This window comes from Bos taurus, chromosome 4 (genome assembly GCF_002263795.3).
Source record: "Bos taurus isolate L1 Dominette 01449 registration number 42190680 breed Hereford chromosome 4, ARS-UCD2.0, whole genome shotgun sequence".
Classification (NCBI taxonomy): Eukaryota; Metazoa; Chordata; class Mammalia; order Artiodactyla; family Bovidae; genus Bos; species Bos taurus.
In genome coordinates, this window is record NC_037331.1 from 62026979 (window position 1) to 62046927 (window position 19949).

At 34.1% G+C, this 19949-nt stretch overlaps 1 protein-coding gene across 3 annotated transcripts in view; it reads left to right on the forward strand.

The window, feature by feature from the left end:
- Positions 1-19949, forward strand: part of DPY19L1 (dpy-19 like C-mannosyltransferase 1) — a 92516-nt gene that overhangs the window by 50626 nt on the left and 21941 nt on the right. For 2 of the 3 annotated variants that reach the window (XM_010804278.4, XM_002686820.7), the window contains exons 8-14: positions 222-313; positions 2526-2625; positions 4857-4934; positions 10474-10560; positions 12687-12746; positions 13287-13367; positions 16629-16730. In XM_010804278.4, the coding sequence (XP_010802580.1) occupies positions 222-313; positions 2526-2625; positions 4857-4934; positions 10474-10560; positions 12687-12746; positions 13287-13367; positions 16629-16730 (600 nt within the window). The remainder of the gene's footprint in view (positions 1-221; positions 314-2525; positions 2626-4856; positions 4935-10473; positions 10561-12686; positions 12747-13286; positions 13368-16628; positions 16731-19949) is intronic. The other variant, XM_059885881.1, reaches the window with a different exon arrangement.

Genomic DNA, 19949 nt, shown 5'->3' on the forward strand with positions numbered 1-19949 from the left:
TGCTGTTGACAATTCATGATGTTACTGTTTCATAAGGTCTTATGCCATGTGTGCCTTCCTCCTAATTTGGCTGTTGATAAAAATGTTAGTATCAATAGTTTGTTTTCTGGCACACTATTACATTGTGAGAAAAGCTTAATAGCAACTTTCAGTTGGTATGTCTTACTCAACACATTTAGCAAAGTTACCATACACTATGAATTTGTTTTTTTTTTTTTCAGTGTACCCGTGTGATGTGGACACCTCCTCTCCGTGAAAGCTTCTCATATCCATTCCTTGTACTTCAGATGTTGCTTGTGACTCACATTCTCAGGTAACTTTGACTTATCTTTAGAGGTTGTTATTTGCTTTGCATTGAATACCTTAAGCTGGAATTTTTAAAACTTCCGTTATGAAAACAATGTAATAAAATAATTAAGATGATGCTGTTGCTAGGTTGCTTTCATAAAGGTATTTTAAGACTATAACTTCAAAATATATTACTACCCAAAATGTTTTCTTCATCTGCCTTCTAGTCTTCTTTCCTTTAATTAGTGATCCACAGATATGCCGGAGGAGCAACAGGTCTGCTTCTGCCATCTCTGCTTTCCCAGGTCGTTTTCTGCCACCACAGCAGCCTTCCAAAAATAGGAAGAAATGGGGAAGCTGGTGGCAGTAGAGTGTACCTACACAAGAACAGTTCATAGAATACGTGTGGTCAGGAACTGTCACATGTGTAGTTCTTTCTGCATTTGTTTAGCATCCCTGAGAACTGAATAGCAGGGGTAGAAAGAAACCTTCTGAGTAGATAAAGATATGCTAGGAGAATTCCTGCTAGAAACGCAGGATTGGATTGGGCTCATCCCTGTTTCTCTGGCCTTCAGTTAGAGACCTAATAGAGATGCAGGCACCACACTGGTAGAGAGTTTAAAGGAGAATAGTTTCCTCCCCTTCTACTGAAAGATACAGAATTTAGACGGATGCTGCCTTGTTTCAGAGGGTGACGATAAAAGAAAATGGAGTGTAGGAAACAATAGAACAAAGCATGATGAAAATCTGAAGATGACTCAGACTTGTCTAACTCTGTTCAATGCAGAATTCAGGAGAACTGGTTGACGTGTGTTACATCAAACCCTTTGGGTGATCCATTTCCCCATGATGAGCTTGGCAGGAATAGAGCCATTATGTGGCTTTGTCTCTTAGTGTTTTTAGACCGGCCTTTCACAGAATATGGGATGGGTGGCAGCTTTTGTATTATCTCTTAAAGTCTTTGCAGCTCCAGTCTGATTGCTCTGCCTTAAATTCCTCTTTTATTATGGAAATTAGAGCTTCTTTAGCATCTTCAAGTAAGCTGACCTCTGGATTCAGCTTTAGTTCTGGCGCACCGTGATAGACCTTCCCTTCTCAAACACTTTGGGAAGAAGTGATGTGCTGTATGAACACCTGAGTCTCCACTGCACATGTTGTGTCACCACAACCACACTCTTGATCTTGGTTTTTTTCTCTAATACAGTGCACACAGTAGACTGCCCATCAGTCTCTATTTTCTGCTTTTCACCTACTTTTCTGCTTCTGTCTTAAATCCAGTGCTGGCAAACTTTTTCTTCCTCTGATTCCCTTGCTAATATGCTCTGATTGTCCACAGCTGCTCAGATCAGAGATCCAAATGCCCCCTGCCTTTGCCTCCTCTTCTCTTTTCTGTGTCCTGTTCATGCAGGACCCAGCTTTTATCTCATCTCCTCCAGGAAACGTCCATCAGCTGCTCAGCCCATATCCTAAACACTTGCTTGCTTGTCTGCAGAATACTTATTGCTTAGAATCTGCTACTTCTGTGATTTTTTTTCATAGGCATCATCTATCTCTCCAAATTAATCTATTGAATGCAGCTTTACATATATATATTTGGTTGTGAATTCACCAAAATATAGTTTGAAAAAACTCAGCAGATACACTGACTGATTTCCCCCTCTCCCCTTTGGAAACTTTGTTTTTTTACAGTTATTGCTGTTGTTTAGTCGCTGAGTATTTCTGACTCTTTTGCAAATCCATGGACTGTAGTCACCAGGCTTTTCTGTCCATGGAATTTCCCAGGCAAGAACACTGGAGTGGGTTGCCATTTCCTTCTTCAGGGTATCTTCCCAACCTGGAGATTGAACCCGTGTCTCCTTCATTGGCAGGTGGATTCTTTACCGCTGAGCCACCTGGGAAGCCCTTGTTACAGTTATACTGGGTATTTACTTTTCATAGTAAGTTGTTGTAATTGGGTGTCAGTAGGCATAATTTTTAATCCATTGGCTCATTTTATATGTTACAACCAGATTGTGTTTAGAGATTCTAATTTGTAGCGATTTGGAGCCATGCTAGAATGTTTTCTGATTTGTGTGTCTGTTAATCACTCAGTCGTGACTGACTGTATGTGACCCCGTGGACTATAGAGCCTGCCCGGCTCCTCTGTCCATGGAATTCTCCAAGAATAATACTGGACCGGGCTGCCATTTCCTTCTCCAGGGGATCTTTTCTGGTTAAACTTATTTTATCTTTTTAAGGGCTACGAAACTTTACAGAGGAAGCCTGATTGCACTCTGCATTTCCAATGTATTTTTTATGCTTCCCTGGCAGTTTGCTCAGTTTGTACTTCTTACTCAGGTAAGGTGCTTATATTTTTAAACTGAATTAAGTTTAGTATATTTGATTATAAGAACTTAATTATCTAAAATTATAGAACTGGTATGTTACATGATTCTAAGTCCTAAAATGTTCTTTTCAGTTGATATTTTGAAAGAAATTTCAAGATAGGGCAATAAATAAGATTTATTTATTAGTGGATATTGAGAGTGGGGAGTAGAATGTGTGCTCATTTTTCCCTGCACCCACTACTTTGATTTTTTCTTATACTGGCCTTATTCCTATTCATAGAAAGCAACTTGAGTTGCTTTTAAATGTCCTTTGAAATGTCTTGCTTGAGAAAGGAAGTCAAGCCTGGATTTGAGACCTAACTGTTCAGTAGCTTCTTAGTTGGACAGATAGCCTAACTTTTCTTAGTTTCAGTTTTCTCATATATGAAGTAGAGAAACTGAAATAACCTACTGTATTGGGTTGTGATTAGGATCAGATGGGGTCATGTATGTATTATAAGACTCCTAACACATTACCACTACTTAACAGGATGTCAGGTTAGCTGTTTCTTTTTTTTTTTTTATTAAGAGAAGCTTTGAAAAAGTGAAAGTGTTAGTCGCTCAGTCGTGTCTAACTCTTTGCGACACCATGACTGTCACCTGCTGGGCTCCTCTGGCCATGGAATTCTCCAGGCAGCAATACTGGAGTGCACAGCTATTCCCTTCTCCAGGGAATCTTTGCAACCCAAGGATCGGACCTGGGTCTCCTGCAGTTCAGGTGGCTCTATTTGTACTTAATTCTTTATTTGATGTTACCTTTTAGACTCTCTTGTCTTCTTTAGTTTGTTGACATTTTAAATGTTTCTGGTTTAAAATGTCCCTGAGGGTCACTTCTTAAAACCTAGTAGGCCTGTTGTGTATTGCTTAACCCCTGGAATGGAAAGGGAGAGCTCCTACCCTCCCGTTGGTGGAGATGGCCAGCTTTATGTTTTTTATCTGGGGGATGGGGAATGTGGGGAGTTGCATGGAGTGAGAGGAGGAAGTAATGTGCTTCTCTGTGGGGCTTACACTGAATAACAACACGCTTGCCCACAGTTGTGTCGAATCAGTCACCCTTCAGCAATGATGTGTTCCCCATGGAGAAATCTGGGTAAAGGGAAGCATTGTTTTCTTGCTTTTAGGAAAATTTATTGTAGATTACTTGGAGATTAAAAACTTGATGAACATAACTTAAGATACATGTTTATAAGTATTCAGCTATTTTGCTGTTTGTTTAAAATGTATTTGTGTAGTAAGAGAAGCATGGAATTTAATTTGAATTGCTTTTTCCATGAAGAAAGATGGAAAGACACTGTTTGAATACCTCTCTATTTTACTAAAAAACTGAAAGTGAAAGTTGCTTGGTCGTGTCCGACTCTTTGCAACCCCATGGACTATACAGTCCATGGAATTCTCCAGGCCAGAATAGTGGACTGGGTAGCCTTTCCCTTCTCCAGGGGATCTTCCCAACCCAGGGACTGAACCCAGGTCTCCCGCATTGCGGGCGAATTCTTTATCAGCTGAGCCATTTTACTAAGAGGTACATTATTTAATCAATTTATTCATATAATCAATTAATTCATATGAATAACTCCAGTACTCTTAGAATTCTTGGAAAATACATTCACAATTTTCTTCAAAACTGTTAAAAAAAGTTAATACCTTTGTAATACAAGTACTTGTAGCTTGAAATTTGATAAATTTAACTATAGCCAACACTGGAATATTTGTATAAGTATAAATGAGAACACTAATGGAGATACTTTTTAAGTGTGACTAACAAGCAGAACCTGATATATTTTTACACACACATGCATTAAATAATTATTTTTTAGCTTTTAATGTATCTTTCCCAATTATGTATTAATTGTCACATTATAATTGAATTTTCGTATTATTTGAGCAAGGCACTTTGTAATTCTACATGTCGGCAGTAGAGTCACTCTGACATTAAAAGGAGTATTGTTTTGGATAATCTGCAAAGCAGATAATTTACATGGTTAATTGAGAGAGAAATGAATGGAAGAGAATAGTCAACCAATATTTGCTATATTAATGTATTCACCATGTTTAATCATAAATTAGCAGGTAAGAGGGAAACTAAAGAACTTTCTATATAAATATAAATTTGAGGCAAAATAAAGATAATTCCTTTCTTAATTTTTTAATCTATTCATTATATATGTATAATTTTAAATTTTCACATAACTTTTTAAATTTCAGATTGCATCATTATTTGCACTCTATGTTGTGGGATACATTGACATAAGCAAGTTACGGAAGATCATTTATATACACATGGTAATGATTTTTAAATTTGTTTTTTCCCATATATCTTGACCTTAAAACAAGCTCCTGATTAATATTGATTTATTCATGGCTGAAACTGGTTTTAACATAGTTCCATAACTAAAACAAGTGTTAGTCAAAAACTGTGATATAATTAACAGATCTTATTTTAAATAGGCCACCCTGAAAATTTTATCTTGGGTCATATTACCTGATTTGAGTTTGTGTCCAACTTATACATTATCAGTAAAAAAGATAATTCGTGAAAGAGATCATGGAATGGTATATTATCCAGGAACCTTCTGTTAAAATAAAGTGGTATATCCATTTATTGAACACCAGCTATTGAGGCACATGGGACATATCAGTGAATAGAATTGCAAAGATCCCAGCATGTATGTGGATTACATCCGAGTAGAGTAGAGGAAGGATAGAAGACAGAAGATAAATAATAAACATAGTAAATTGGTAAATTATATAGTATTTTAGAAAGTGGTATGGACTATAGAGAAGGATAAGCCATGAGACCCCGAGGAGGTCAATAGGGCCAGCTGTCAGTGGATGGGAGATTGAGAAGTCAAATGAGGTGGTCAGGAGAGGTCTTACTGAGAAGAGGGGAGGGTAGTGCAGCAAAGACTGGAAGGAGGCGAGGGAGTCAGTTAAGTAGATATCATGGAGAAGAATATTCCAGGTTGATGAAATAGAGCAGAGATCATAAGGCTGGATGGTTGATTTTGAAGAATACTGATTTTTAAAAAAAATATTTGCCTTCTCCATCGTTAATCCTTACAATTTTGTTTTCTTTTTCCTATAATTTTAATGTAAGTACAATATGCCATGGGTTTGTGCCAGTCTTAGCCTATCAAAAACTGATTTTGTGGTTTGACAGGTACTTGTGGTTCTTATTATCATGACAAGATGCCTTTTAGCAATAATTACCAGGAAATTTTGAAAAAATAATCAAGGTTTATTACTTACAGGACCTGGAAATTACACAGCACATCTGGGACCATGAAGTTAGGTCATGGGGACAAGGGGAGGTATAGGAGAGGTAGGGAGCAAGTGTGCATCTGGGATTCTGGCTTTGTTGGTGTCTAGGATGAGGGCGTAGGGTTTTGAGGGCTCATTCTCTTTGGTGGATTTAAAACATAAGAGTGGGAATTTAAATCACAGGAAGGGAAAAGACTGGCCCAGAGGTCAGGTATTGAAATTAACAAAGATCTCTAAAACAAAGGAGCCTCAGTAGGGGCAGGTGACCTGACTTTATCTAGTCCTGTGGCTGGCAGTATGTTTATTCAAGAGATAGCCATATTTGAAGTGGATTGCAATAAAAGCTTAAGTCAGGCACTTGTATTACTAAAAAGAAAAAAAATCCCAACTATCAGGGTTTATACTACAGCCATATATTTTTTGTTCTCTAATAATTGGTACATATAAAAGGACATTTATAAGATAAATTATGAACAGAGTTATAAAATGAACAATAATGTGCCTACCCTCCAGCTGAAAACTGGAACCATCATTACTTTGAAGCCCTTGTGTCCTGAATATAGCCGCCTCACTTCTCTTGGAGATAACCATGAGCCTGACCTTTCAAATTATAATTGTTTTCCTTTATGACTTTACCATATGCATATACTTATGCATAGATAATAGATTTTCATAATTAAGTTTTTGTATTGTTTTTGAGGTTTATAAAATGGTTTCCTTTTTGTGTGAAATATGTTTTCACTCAGATTTCTGAGATTTGTATGTTACTGGAGTTCGGGCATTTTTCTTTATGTTTCTTATTGTATAAATTAAGCACAATTTATTTATCCATGTTCTTATTGAAAGATGTTTAGATTTTTTTCCCTCTCTTTTTCCTTTTATGAATAGTGCTTATTTCCACATACCTCCTGGGACATAAATATAGAATTTCTCTAAGCTATTTACCTTGTAGTAGAATTTTTAGGTGGTAAATTAAATGCATATTCAGTTTCACAATTTAATATTACATTGCTTTTCAAAAGTGATTAGACTACTTTGAACAATAACATGTCCTTGTTATTCGGTATCTTTTTTTCTTTTTTAATTTTGTCAATCTGGAGAATATAAAATGGTGTCTTATGACCTTAATTTACGTTTTTCTCTGGTTTTCAGTAAAGTTGAACGTGTTTTGGTATGTTTATAGGCCCTTTGTCTTTTCTCTTTGTGTCATTCCTATTCAAAATTTTCATCAGTTTCTCTCTTATGTTCAAGAAAAAACGTCATTTGTTTTATTCACTACAGTGTAATCCACTACTTTCATTATTAATTTTGATGCTTGCATTGTTCCTGATTTGACCGGCTACTTTCTGCTGGCTTCTTTGTCCTTTGTTCTCATTATGCTTTGAGTACTTTTTTGAAGAAATCAGAAAGGCTGTTTCATCAAATGCTTTTCTACATCTGTCTAGAGATCCTGTGTATATTTTCCTCTTTAATATGTTGCTATGAAGAATTACATTGATTGATTTTCTACATTAAGCAACCTTGCTTTTCTGAGCTAAGCAAAACTATATATTCCTGGATTCATTTACTATTATTTTGTTAGGGTTTCAAATCTGTGCATGAATGGGATTAGAGAGTACTTATCCTTTTTCACACTTGATTTTTTTCCCCCAAAGTGTTTAATATGCTTTTTCTATATTGCAGTAAAAATTAGAATAAGTGTTAAGCCCTTAGTCTGTATAAGCAGCTATGGATGAGGACTTTGACTTAAAGTTACAGTTTTAAAAGTACTAATATGACACAGGCTTAGTTTATAGTAGAACCTATCTTGGGTAAATGATATATGCTTTATCATGTCACTTACTGACTATGGAATCAGTTACATACTATGGGCTATCTTTGCTTTACAAACTCCTAAATCTCCATAGTTACATAAAGGAAAAAAATATGAAATTTCCTCCAAAATGAATTTTTTCCATTTTTTATTATGATAAAATAATATCATACACATAAACTTTACCATCTTAATTGTTTTAGGTGTACACATCAGTGATATTAAGTACATTCTTATTGTTGTGCAAACATCACCACCATCTATTTCCACAAGTCTTAATCTTGCAAAATGAAGCTCTATACCTTATTATAAAGTTATAACTTCCTATACTCCTTCCCCTCATGTCCCCCCAGTGCCCTGGAAACCCTCATTCTGCTTCCTATGTTTATACTTTTAACTACTCTAGGTACCTCACATAAGTGGAATCATGTGGTATTTGTCTTTTCCTGAATGGGTTATTTCACGTGGCATAAATGTTCTCAGGGTCCATCCATGCTGATGCAAATGGCAGGGACTTCTTTTTTATGGCTGAGTTTTGGTCTATTGTGTATATGCCACATTTTCCATATCCATTCATCCATCAGTGGAAACTTAGGCTATTTCCATGTCTTGGCCATTGTGAATAATGCTGCAGTGGACATGGGAGTGCACATATCTCTTGGAGATCCTGTTTTTGTTTCCTTTGGGTATATGCCAGGGGTGGGTTTTCTGGGTCATATGATAGTTCTATCATAGTTTTAATTTCTTAAGGAACTTCCATACTGTCCTCCATAGTGTACCAACTCACCAATAGTGGGGAAAAGGGCTTTTTATTCTCAACATCCTCACCAGTACTTATATCTTGGCTTTTTGATAATGGTCTTTCTAACAGGTGTGAGATTATGAGGTAGTGTCTCATTGTGGTTTTGATTTGCATTTACTAATGATATTGAACACCTTTTCCTTTGATATTATAATAGCATTTGATAAAGTCAACATCTGTTTCTGATTTTTAAGATCTTAATTAAATGAAAATAGATGGGTGTTCCATTGAACTTTTGATACATACATGTACTTGAAGCCAAAAGCTAGTATCATGCAACATGATGAATCAATAAAACTATTCCCATTATGCCAGAAATTTAAGAAATATGTCTTCTGCCGCTCTTAACATTGTTGCATAAATATTAACTAATACAACTGACTAAAAAATAAGAGTCTCGAATAGAAAAGGAAGATATAAAAATATCATTGTTTGTAATTGATATACTTCTGAATACGTAAAAAACCCAAATTAATAAAGTAATTACTACTAGAAACAATGGAAGTTTATATTCATTTATTCATACTTAACATAATTTTTCTAAATATAAAAAATCAGAAAATATGAAAAGATTTCTGATATAATAGCAACACAGATAATATACTTTGAAATAAACTTAATAGGCAGGATCTATATGAAGAAAACTTTACACCCTTGATATATATAAAAGAAGACTTAAAGAAATGGAAACAATGTGTACTATTTTCAAATCTAAAGATTTGATAGTGGGCAGATGTAGCTGAAATATAGTGTAATGTACATTATAGGATAAAGCAATTTTAATACAAATGTCTTTTTCAAATTTAGGCTGATTATAAAATTTTTATATAAATTTTATGTATGTGGATCAAAAATAAAACCACTGAAAGAAAGCATGGATTATTTTATTTTTAAAGGCTTTTCTTATAATGGAGGTAAATTCTCAAGTCTTACAGGAAATGAATGATAAACTGACTAATGTAAAAATTTAGGAAACAGTTATAATAAATATCACAAACAAAGATAAAAATGAACTGGGAAAATATTTGTAATATGTTTGCTTTGTAAGGGGCCATGCTGTATAATATATGAAGGAGTGCTTAAGAAAATACAAAAACCCAATAGAAAAATGGACATTAGGAGTAGGAAATTCATACACACACAAAACAATGTAAGTAGTAAATAGAAGAAAAGAAGCTGTATGTCTCATCCCTAAGAATGGAAAGGTGCATAGAAAAAAATGAAACAATGAAGCAACCTTTTTTTTTGTTAGATTGGCAGATATTTAAAAAGAATAATGCATGATATTGGTAGGAGTGTGTATCGGCAGGAACTCTCATACCCTACTGGTGGAGAGTATGATATTTTTGTATGGAAATTTGTCAGTATTTTCTCAGATTTTAAAATGTTTGTATCCTTGACCCATGATAGTAATTCATCCCATAAATGTGTTGACATGTACTAATATATAAGATGGATACATAAGGATGTTTTCTCAGCAGTGTTTATAATAGGAAAAACAAAACTAACAGCAAGACAAAATTGGAAAGCACTTAAGTATTCAGAGTACTGGTTGCATAAATTATAGCCTATCTCAAGAGTAGAGTACTTTTTTCAGTTATTCAACAGAATGAATTAAATTGGTTTAAATTGATATGTACAGCTCTTTGAAACGAACTAAGAGTAAAAGCAAGCAGTAGCATAGCTTCTGGGCCAACTTTTCATTTGTGGTTTTAAAAAGTTATAAACTAGAATTTGTATATGTGAATGTAAGAATACACCGGGAATTGGTGGTGGTGGTGATTTCTGGGGTTTTGAAGTGGGGCATAGAATGCGGGCTCTTTTACTTGTATATTCCCTTTTAAACGGTTCAGATTTTGTTTATCATGGGCATGTGCAGTTTTCAGAATAAAAATCATTTTTTTGGTTTTCTGTATGTTAATTATATTTTTCTTGGATTTTTTCAGATTTCTCTTGCACTTTGTTTTGTTTTGATGTTTGGAAACTCAATGTTACTAACTTCTTATTATGCTTCCTCTTTGGTAATTATTTGGGTAAGTGTTCCTTAAGTAAATGTCTGTTTTTGAAACTAATGGTTTACCAGTTTATCATTGGCTTGAGATTCATGAGGGATTATCTTTCAAGAACTGTTTCGAGTGTCTTACTAAATACATATAATGTGATAATGTATTTAAGTTCTCACTTCCAAAGAAACACAGCAAAAATTAATGCCTGAAAACATAGTGCTTTGCTTTGTACTCTCAATCTGTCCTTTCTCTCTAATCTTTTATGTCACCTAAATTTTGGCCCAGGGTTTATTTTAGAATGATTTCTGTGCTCTCCTCTTTTTCTTGTTTTCTCCCCTTTTCAGTTTGTTCTCTTCTTTCCCCACTCTATCACCCCCTTTCCTCGTTTTGGCATCTCACAGCAGTCTCTCCTTCTTGTTCCACTGTGATCAGAGAGAGGCTTGAGGACTTGTTTGTTTAGTTTTTTCCCTTCATGTCTATTTGTATGACTTATTCAGATAATTTAAATCAGGTAATGATTCAGTTATGTTTTTCTACATCATTAAGAGCAGATGTAGATTATGGAGAGACAGTCTTACGGAGTTAGGGTAACAGGTCATCTAAAACCTTCTGCCACTTTTGTTAGAATGACTTTCTAAATATAATATGTCTCTCTAAATTTAAAGACTTGCAGAGGTGGTTACTCCTTTTTTTTGGTCAATGGATTTCTCTGTTACAATGTTTTGCATACCTAAGAGGAAAGAAAATATTCCTTATGTTTAACATACACGTGCTTTAGTTTTAGACTGGTTTCTTGGAGATGAAAGCATACTGCACTGTCTTAACTGAAATATATTCTACTTCTTGAATAGTCATTTAAGTAAGTCAGATCATTTTGTCTTTCTTGATTTCTAGAACCCATTAACAAATTTGGAATCTGCTATTTCTGTGTCCAATTTTACAAGTAAATTTTTTTTAAAGATTCTGTTTTCCAAATGCCTCTTCCCAGTCTAGACCACCATCCCTTTCAGGTTGGGTGACTTGAGTATACTCCAGCACTCCAGAAATGAGCAATTAGCATGTGGTTGACGCTTTGTTCAATCATGACTAAAAAACACCCCTCATTAACTGAATTGCTGTGCTTTGCTATTACTGATAGTTCTTACAGTCGTGAATTCTGCTTGTAATTAGGAAATGTGACAGTGGACCCAATTCTGTATTTACATGCGTACACGGAGAAGTCCTGGTATTACTCAGGGTGAAGTACATGACTGTTGGTACTTGTGTACAGGAAAGCCATTGAATGGAAGATTGCCTATCAATAAATCTAATCTTAAGTACATGTTGCAGGAAATTCTCTTCAGTTCTGTTGAACACCTACAGTGTGTTAGGCTTCCTACTGGGTGCTTGATATTGAGGTGTCTCTCAGGTATAGATTAAGCATTATGCATATTTCATGTAACAATATTTTGATGTATAAAAATAAATGATGGCAACAGGTACAAAATGTAGCATGTTTTTGTATATTTAACTATAAATGTATATTTAACTATAAACATGTCTATTTTTAGTTATCACTTTGAAACCTTAATTGTAACACATTTTGCATTCTCAGATATTCAGAAACTTCTGAAAAGATTTAATTTGGGTTCATGTATTTATGTTTCGATCTCTAACTATATTTTTGCCAAGTTGGAGGTAGATTTAGATCTTTATAGATACTATGCTTTGGAAGTTTGTTATGTATCTGGAAAGAAATCAGATTTGGTTGAGAAGTATTTAGTTGGTTCATCAAAAACTCATTTATAGTTTATTCAAGGAGTTAGTAATATTTTAACTTAATGAAAATCTTATAAGACACCTATCTAAAGTTTGGAAATTATTATATATTTCTTGGTTCTTAGGTAAATCAGAACCAGCCATAGAAGTCAGTTATAGAAATTTACATATAGAGATTTTTCTTCCAACTTTACAAAGTGACTAACTGACCTAAAATATTCTGGACAAAACAGGGCTTCTTGAAATCAAATAAGCTTGTATTGATTCTATGTGAAACAATGAAAATTGTGCTAAATTTTAGATTTTGAGGGTCATGTTATTTATAAGTATTTTTTTGGTACCTGAATTTGTGTCTGTAATTGTTAACTTTATGCTATGTTATTTTCTCCATGCAGGGTTTACTGGCAATGAAACCATATTTCCTGAAAATAAATGTATCTGAACTTAGTTTATGGGTAAGAATCAATCTATTTGAATGTATACATTCTTCCTTCTCTAAAATATATCATTGGTTTTATGTTTTACTTTCAAGGAATTGATCTATATAATGCAGGAAGTCTAACAGTTTTATAACATATTAGGGCTCAATTTTAATGTGCCAAATTACTCTTTTCATGAAGCAAGATTAATATTGGATAGGTAGTTAAAGAATTTCAATTTTTGTATTTTATTACCTGTGCTTTTTCTGAGGAGCAGTACATGTGTAAGAAACTTTTAGTAGAAGGGGAATTTAACTGCAATTGCTGTGTAAATCTCCTCTAAAATATTAACTTTGATAAGAAGATTGTATATATTTTTCTTTCTGGTGACAGCCCTTGATTTTGAAGTAACATTCTTTATTTTAAGGTGCATGTGCTTCAGCATTTTCTCTTGGCTGTAGCAATAATTACTTCACATGTGATTAAAGCATTTATTTTTTCTTCCTAGGCTATGTCTATGCAGTGGCTGTATGATGCATTGGTTTAGTTTTGTTTTGCTATATTTTTCTTTTGTAGGTTATCCAAGGATGTTTTTGGTTATTTGGAACTGTCATACTAAAGTATTTGACATCTAAAATCTTTGGTATTGCAGATGATGTAAGTATATTTTTGCTTAAACTTGAAAGACTTGAAGTAAACAGGCTTAGAATGAATTACTAGAGTTGCCAAGTGCCACTATTTAATCTAAATTTTAAGGTGGGGTCTATTCACCTGTTATTTTATCTATCTAATAGAAAGTAAATTGACTAAATATATAGTCTATTCTTCAAAATTAATTTTTGACACAGTCTCTTATTTTATTGGTTTTTCTAGATCACAAAGGTTTTAAAATTTTAAAGAAAGCTCTAGAGTCTTAAGCTCAAATTTTAAAACCTATGCAGTTATTTTCCTCTGGTTTCTTTATAATCCCCTTTTGCAACAGACAAAGACACCACCTTCAGAGCCTCTTAAATAATAAATTGTATTATAGACTCATTCTTTTTTTTTTCTTCCAGTTTTCTGATTAGTGCTTATGAAAGGTTTATTTATAAGCTTTTATAGATGATTTAATCCAAGTCAGTCTTGCGAGAGACATTTTTATTTTTGTTACTGGTTTTACTTTCTTTGGTATTTGGGAAGGAGAGATAATAAAATGAGAAGAAGTCTGTTTTATAATTGCAAAAGATTCACCCTATCTGTAATTTGTCTATTTTATTTTGATATTTTGGTGAGCACATTACTTAAAAGAGGACACTGACCAACGTGCAAGGAGTAACGTAAACCACACTTTTTTTTTTCTGTAATTTATTTTAATTCACTGTCTTTCTTGCTCCTGTAATAGATTTAAGTTGTGGTTTTGAAACTGAGTTCTGTGAAGTTGTGGGACTTCACAGGCTCTTTGCATCCAGGATAGTCTAGCTTTAATCTCTTACATAGTGGACATCTATACAGGTTTTCATATGAACAACAGAATTGTTTGCTTAAAAAAGATTGAGAACCACTGGACTATTAAAGGGGTAGTCTACAATCTGTGGAAAGATATTTTAAAAGTTTAAAAGCATAGCCTAAAATGCATTTATTCAGTCATTCAGTGTACCTGCTCTGGGCCTGGCAATTGAATGCATCCGGGGGATGATGTTTTTGCCTGGTTTTGGTTTCAAAGTAATGCTGTGCTTGCTAAAATTATTGGAAAATGTTCAATCTCCTGTTTTCAGTGAGAATTTATATAGAATTTATATTATTTCTTCCTTAAATGTTTGTTAGAATTTGACCATGAAGCCCTCATGATCTGAAGTTTTGTTCATGGGAAGATTTTCTACTACAAATCCACTGTCTTTAGGAAGTTACTGGTAGTTTACATCTTTAGTAGAAACTCACCCATTGCATATATACATCAAATGGATCATGTTTTTTAAAAATTATTATAGGATTCAGATAGTGAAAAAATTCTTATTGAAATTTTTTACATATATGTGAAATTGTCTTTTATGTTCTTTAATTTTCCTTCTTTGGATTTAGAATCAATATTATATTAATCTATAAAGAGGTGCTTTTATTTTTTGCTATGTTTTCTACTTGCTATTTATTATATTAATATTTCCAAAGTACCACTTTTTAAAAACTCCTCTTTGATTTTATTGTATTTTTCTTTGTAACTGAAATCTCTTATTATATTAATATTTCCAAAGTACCACTTTTTAAAAACTCCTCTTTGATTTTATTGTATTTTTCTTTGTAACTGAAATCTCTCATCCTCATTTCCTTTATTCTTATTTCTTTGGGATTGCTCTGAATCGTTTTCTGATGCTTGAGGGAAAGTGCTTGGCTCTTTTGTTTTCACTTCTCTTATATTATGATAAACACATTTCAAATCTATAAATTTCCCTATAAGTAGTACCTTTTTTGCATCTTACAAGTGAACTATTTTGTGATTTTCTTTTTTAACCCAAAGATAAGTTTTATGTTATTCAGTTTCTAGCTGAAAGGACTTTTAAAGTCTTTCTTAGTTATTGTTTTCCAGTTTTGCTGCATTTGTGATTAGAAAAAAATAATTTGCATTGTAGAAATAAATTCACATAACCAACAAATATTGTGAACTTATTTTTTCTTCCTAGAGACTTTTCCAGTTGTGCTTTTATATACTTTGAATCTATACCATTCAGTGAAAAGATGTTTATGATATGTATAATCTTGCTTTGTTATTTGTTTTATCAGCATATAATGTCATTTGTTGTCTTTTTCATGTGTTTTTGTTTGAATTTAGTTTTGTGAGACATACATTTGCTAATGCAGGTTTCTGTGGTTCATTGTATCTGGTATATCTTGTTCTCTTTTTCTGCTTTTAGCCTTTCTGCAAACATGATACTGAATTTTTTCCCTTAACTCTAATTGAGCATCTGTCTTTAATTAGTGAACTTAAGGTCTTCACATTTATGGCAGTTATCATTATTTTGGGACTTCTTTCTTTCATTTTATTGAGATTTTCCAACCATTTTGCTTTTCTTTTAGATTCTTTTCCCTTTCCTTGGATTGGTGGTTTGCATATGCATTGTGTACTTTTAGGCCAAGGTATTCTCCCTATTGGTTTCTTAAACTTATTAGCATACATTTCTTCCCCTACAAGACACAGCATTTGAGATTCTTCAGGATATCCCATCGCCATTGAGTTCCTATTCACTCCCCAACCACCCCCCAACACTTCGTTTATGTATTGTTTAGCATTTTAGTCATGATTTGCTTTGGATATAATTTATCCCCTTTCCTACGGTTCTTGCTCTTTTAGACAATAATGAATTGAAACTTTGGCAAATGTTTTCTCATTTGTTAAATGAAAATAATTCTAGCTTCCTCATGTGGCTCGTTGTGGGAAGTAAGTGAGGTGATGTAAGTATGAACTTGGTGATACGTGAAGAATAGACAGATGCTAACTGTCAGTCAAAAGGTGTGTTTTATTCCAAGGTCTGCCTGTTGTCTGCTTCTTTCAAAAAGTCTTTTCAGTCTGCCTTTCAGAAATTCTGAATTATGTTTGTTTTTCTTTACTCAAAAACATGATGTCCCTTTGTGATTGCTGGATGTTACCAAGCCCACTGGATACCTTGTAGTGTATTTCACAAGGTTTAACACCTTGAGCAGGGAAAACTCAAGGGTAAAAGCCTGTGGAATGTGGTTGATGGTGCGTGGAAGGCAGGGTGTTGTTGGAGCTATCACTTGTCAGCCAAAGAACGGAGACTGTGAAATTGGAGGGTCCAAAAACAGCCGGGTGTTAGAACAGCAAGTTCTGCCGTGCAGTGGAAGCTGTTTTTAGGTACTGTTAAGATTGAAATGAGTTACAGCAATGTATGGCATAATCTAATGGTGCCACCCTTTATTCCTTACTAGGCTCATATTGGCAACTTATTAACATCAAAATTCTTCAGTTACAAGGATTTTGACACTTTATTGTATACATGTGCAGCAGAGTTTGACTTTATGGAGAAGGAGGTAAGATGGGATCTATCCTTTTCTTTCCTTAGGTTTTGGTCCATTCATTTTTCATAAAGGTGCTCCTGTTACTCAGATTCTTACCGCTGTGCTCGTATCTCAGTTTGAAGGAAAAGGAAAACCTTGCAGCTTAAACCAAGATGTTCCTGTTTACATTAGCACAGCCTCATGAAATATATGATTTCTTCTGATTTTGATAATTTAGAAACATGCATTCAGTCTAGCAATAGTTTTTAGGATGAGTAAACACAGAAGCATTTCAAGTTGCTTCCTTTCAAGGGTAGTATTGATTCAGTGAAACTCTCAAGCTTTTCAGTTTCCACTTGCTTTGTGATTATTTGTTTGAATAATCTCAGTGATTTGAAATATCATTGAATACAGGTTTTTCATTCCAACAACATTTGTCTTTCTAAAACTGTACTCGTGTGTTTAGAAGGAGATCTGAGAGTAGTTGAGTGGATTGTGAGACAGAAGTCTGCAGTATTACTTATGTTGTTGAGCAAGTGACTCTCATTCTTTGAACTGTAGCTTACTAGTTTCTGGTAGTATGCTACAAACAGATATTGTGAGAAGGAAAGGAGATACATAGGAAATACCGTTGATATTTTAAGATGTTTCACATTAAATACTATTTTGTAATACTTTATGAGCTAGTTTGGTTCAACAGTATTTATATATATGTGCCTTTTGTGTGTGTGTATGTGTGTGTGTGTGTGTGTGTGTGTATACACACACCACCCATGTGGTCCTGATTTATGAGGATATTTAATTATCTCTGAGACATTTTTCTTCAAAGCTGTGTGTCTGTGTGTGTATGGAACTGGCCAACAGTCCTCTGCTGACACATTCATTTTCCCTGATCCCCACTGGGTCAAGCCACTGAATCGCAGACCAGTTGGAAGAGAGTATGCCACATGGCAGATGACTCTTTACTCCAGTGACTTATCAGTCTTCATTTCCTGTGTTCTGGCAAGTGGTTTTGACACATAATGGCTGATAAAAAGTGTACAAGTGATAATGTTGAGCCTGCTGAAAGAAAATAGGGAAAAGTGTCTTGCCAAACATTAAAATGCATGCCTATAGCAGATCAAGACTCCTTCAAGGAGATGGTAAAGGAAATATAGGCATCAACAGAGAAATTAGGGCTCAGTGTAAATCCTTTAACATTATTGAAAATAAACACGCCACTACATAGCCTTGAGAGTATGAATCATCAGTTATGTAACAGAAGAAATAGTTTACTAAGGCATAGCATGGCTTCAGCCAATTTGAAGAAAATGGCAAAGCCACGTCCAGCCGGCCATTCTTCATCTCCATAGGTATCTTCACAGGGACTGTGCTGTAGAGACAGAGCACAGTGCAGGTTCAGAGAGAGGGCATCTGCTGCATGGTGGGAAGAGGGAACAATTTAACGCCGTATCATACTGGTATGGAAAGACACTTAAGATGTATAATAGGGTAAGCAACATGCTGTGATCTTATTGAGCTATGATTAGCACACATAAAGTGTAAGCAAAATTTTAACACTGGTTTTCTTTTTTTTTTTCTGGTGAAGAGGTAATTAGTGATTAACTTTATTTTGTAATTTGCGTTTTCTAAATTTTCTATAGTAGTCATATTTTAATTGAATTGTACTATTGAAAGATAGTAAAAACCAGTGAGGGAGATCTTTGCCTTTTAGATATGAAAATGGAAAGCAACAGTATTTAAAGTACAAAGACATCAAAATAGGAACGTTATGGCCAAAAATAAACAATGCTGGACAGACCCCATGTGTATGTACTTAACTATGTTTTTGTGTATGTACTTGGTATGAAATGAAGAGAGCAGAGAGCACCACAGCTAAGTGATAAAAGATGCTTTGTTTCATGAATATTATTTGAAAAATTGAACTGGGGTGGGAAATCAGGTTAAAGTTTTGTATCATATGCCAAACTTCATTTCAATTGATGTGTTAAATATAAATGAAGCTTGAAAAATTAGTTTGAGAAACATTTCTTAACTTCATATTAGTACAAAATGCGTATGAGAATGATTAATAGATTTGTCTGCATATAATTTAAAACTGTTATATGTACAGTTTTGTACATTAAATGTTATAAAAATTAAAATCAAATGACTAACTGGGATGATTCTTGTGATAAAACCATGGAAACTAGAGATTAATTAGTTTAGGAGTGTTCAAATCAATAAAAAATTATCAAGGACCCTCACTCTTTCTCAGCACCAAAAATGTACAGCCCCACACTGTTCCCCTACTCACCTATGCAGAAATGGGCAAAGGACGTGAACATATACAATCCATCAGGGAGGAAATGCTGCTAACTGATTAAAATGTGAAATTCATTGTCTGCTTTATTTTTTCTCCATTTTCTAGTGCTCACAATGAGCGTCTGTAACTTTTATGCTTAGAATAAAATCAATAATTATGAGAAATATTAAAAGAATTTATAATTCTAATAGAACAAGCATGTACACATATCTCTCACTATGGTTTTTTTCCTTTGCATTTGTTCTTTTTTTTTTAAATTGAGGTATTAGTGCTTTGCAACATTGTGTTGGTTTCTGCTGTGCACCAAAGTGAATCAGCTGTATGCATACGTATATCCCTCCCTCTAAGACCTCCCCTGACAATCCCACCCCGCTAGATCACCACAGAGCACTGAGCTGAGCTCTCTTCACTATTACGGCAGGTTCCCCACCAGCTATCTGTTTTATACATAGTGGTGTATTACATCAATCCTAATCTCCTAACTCACCCTGCTCCCCCTTCCTTACACCCCTGTGTCCACATGTCTGTTCTGGACATCTCCATCTCTATTTCTGCTCTACAAATGGGTTTTTAGATACCATTTTTCTAGATTGCACATATATACATTAATATATGATATTTGTTTTTCTCTTTCTGACTTACTTCACACTAATAAACTTTTGGAATATAATGTTAAAATTGTTTGAGCTCTATTAAACTTTGTTAAGTATTTTTAACACAATTTTTTAAATACTTCCTTTTTAAAGAAAACAATCTTACTACTTTTCTTATATTTATTGTTAGTTATTATTAGCAAATGTCTAATTTTTGAAATAATAAAATAGTTATTATAAATTATCAAAATTGCTTGTCTAATACAGAATAGAAAGTGAGAAAATTGGACTAAGGAGAGAGAAATCAGAAAATGCTACTTACCTTATGTTTTGTAGAATTAAAATGTACCAGTA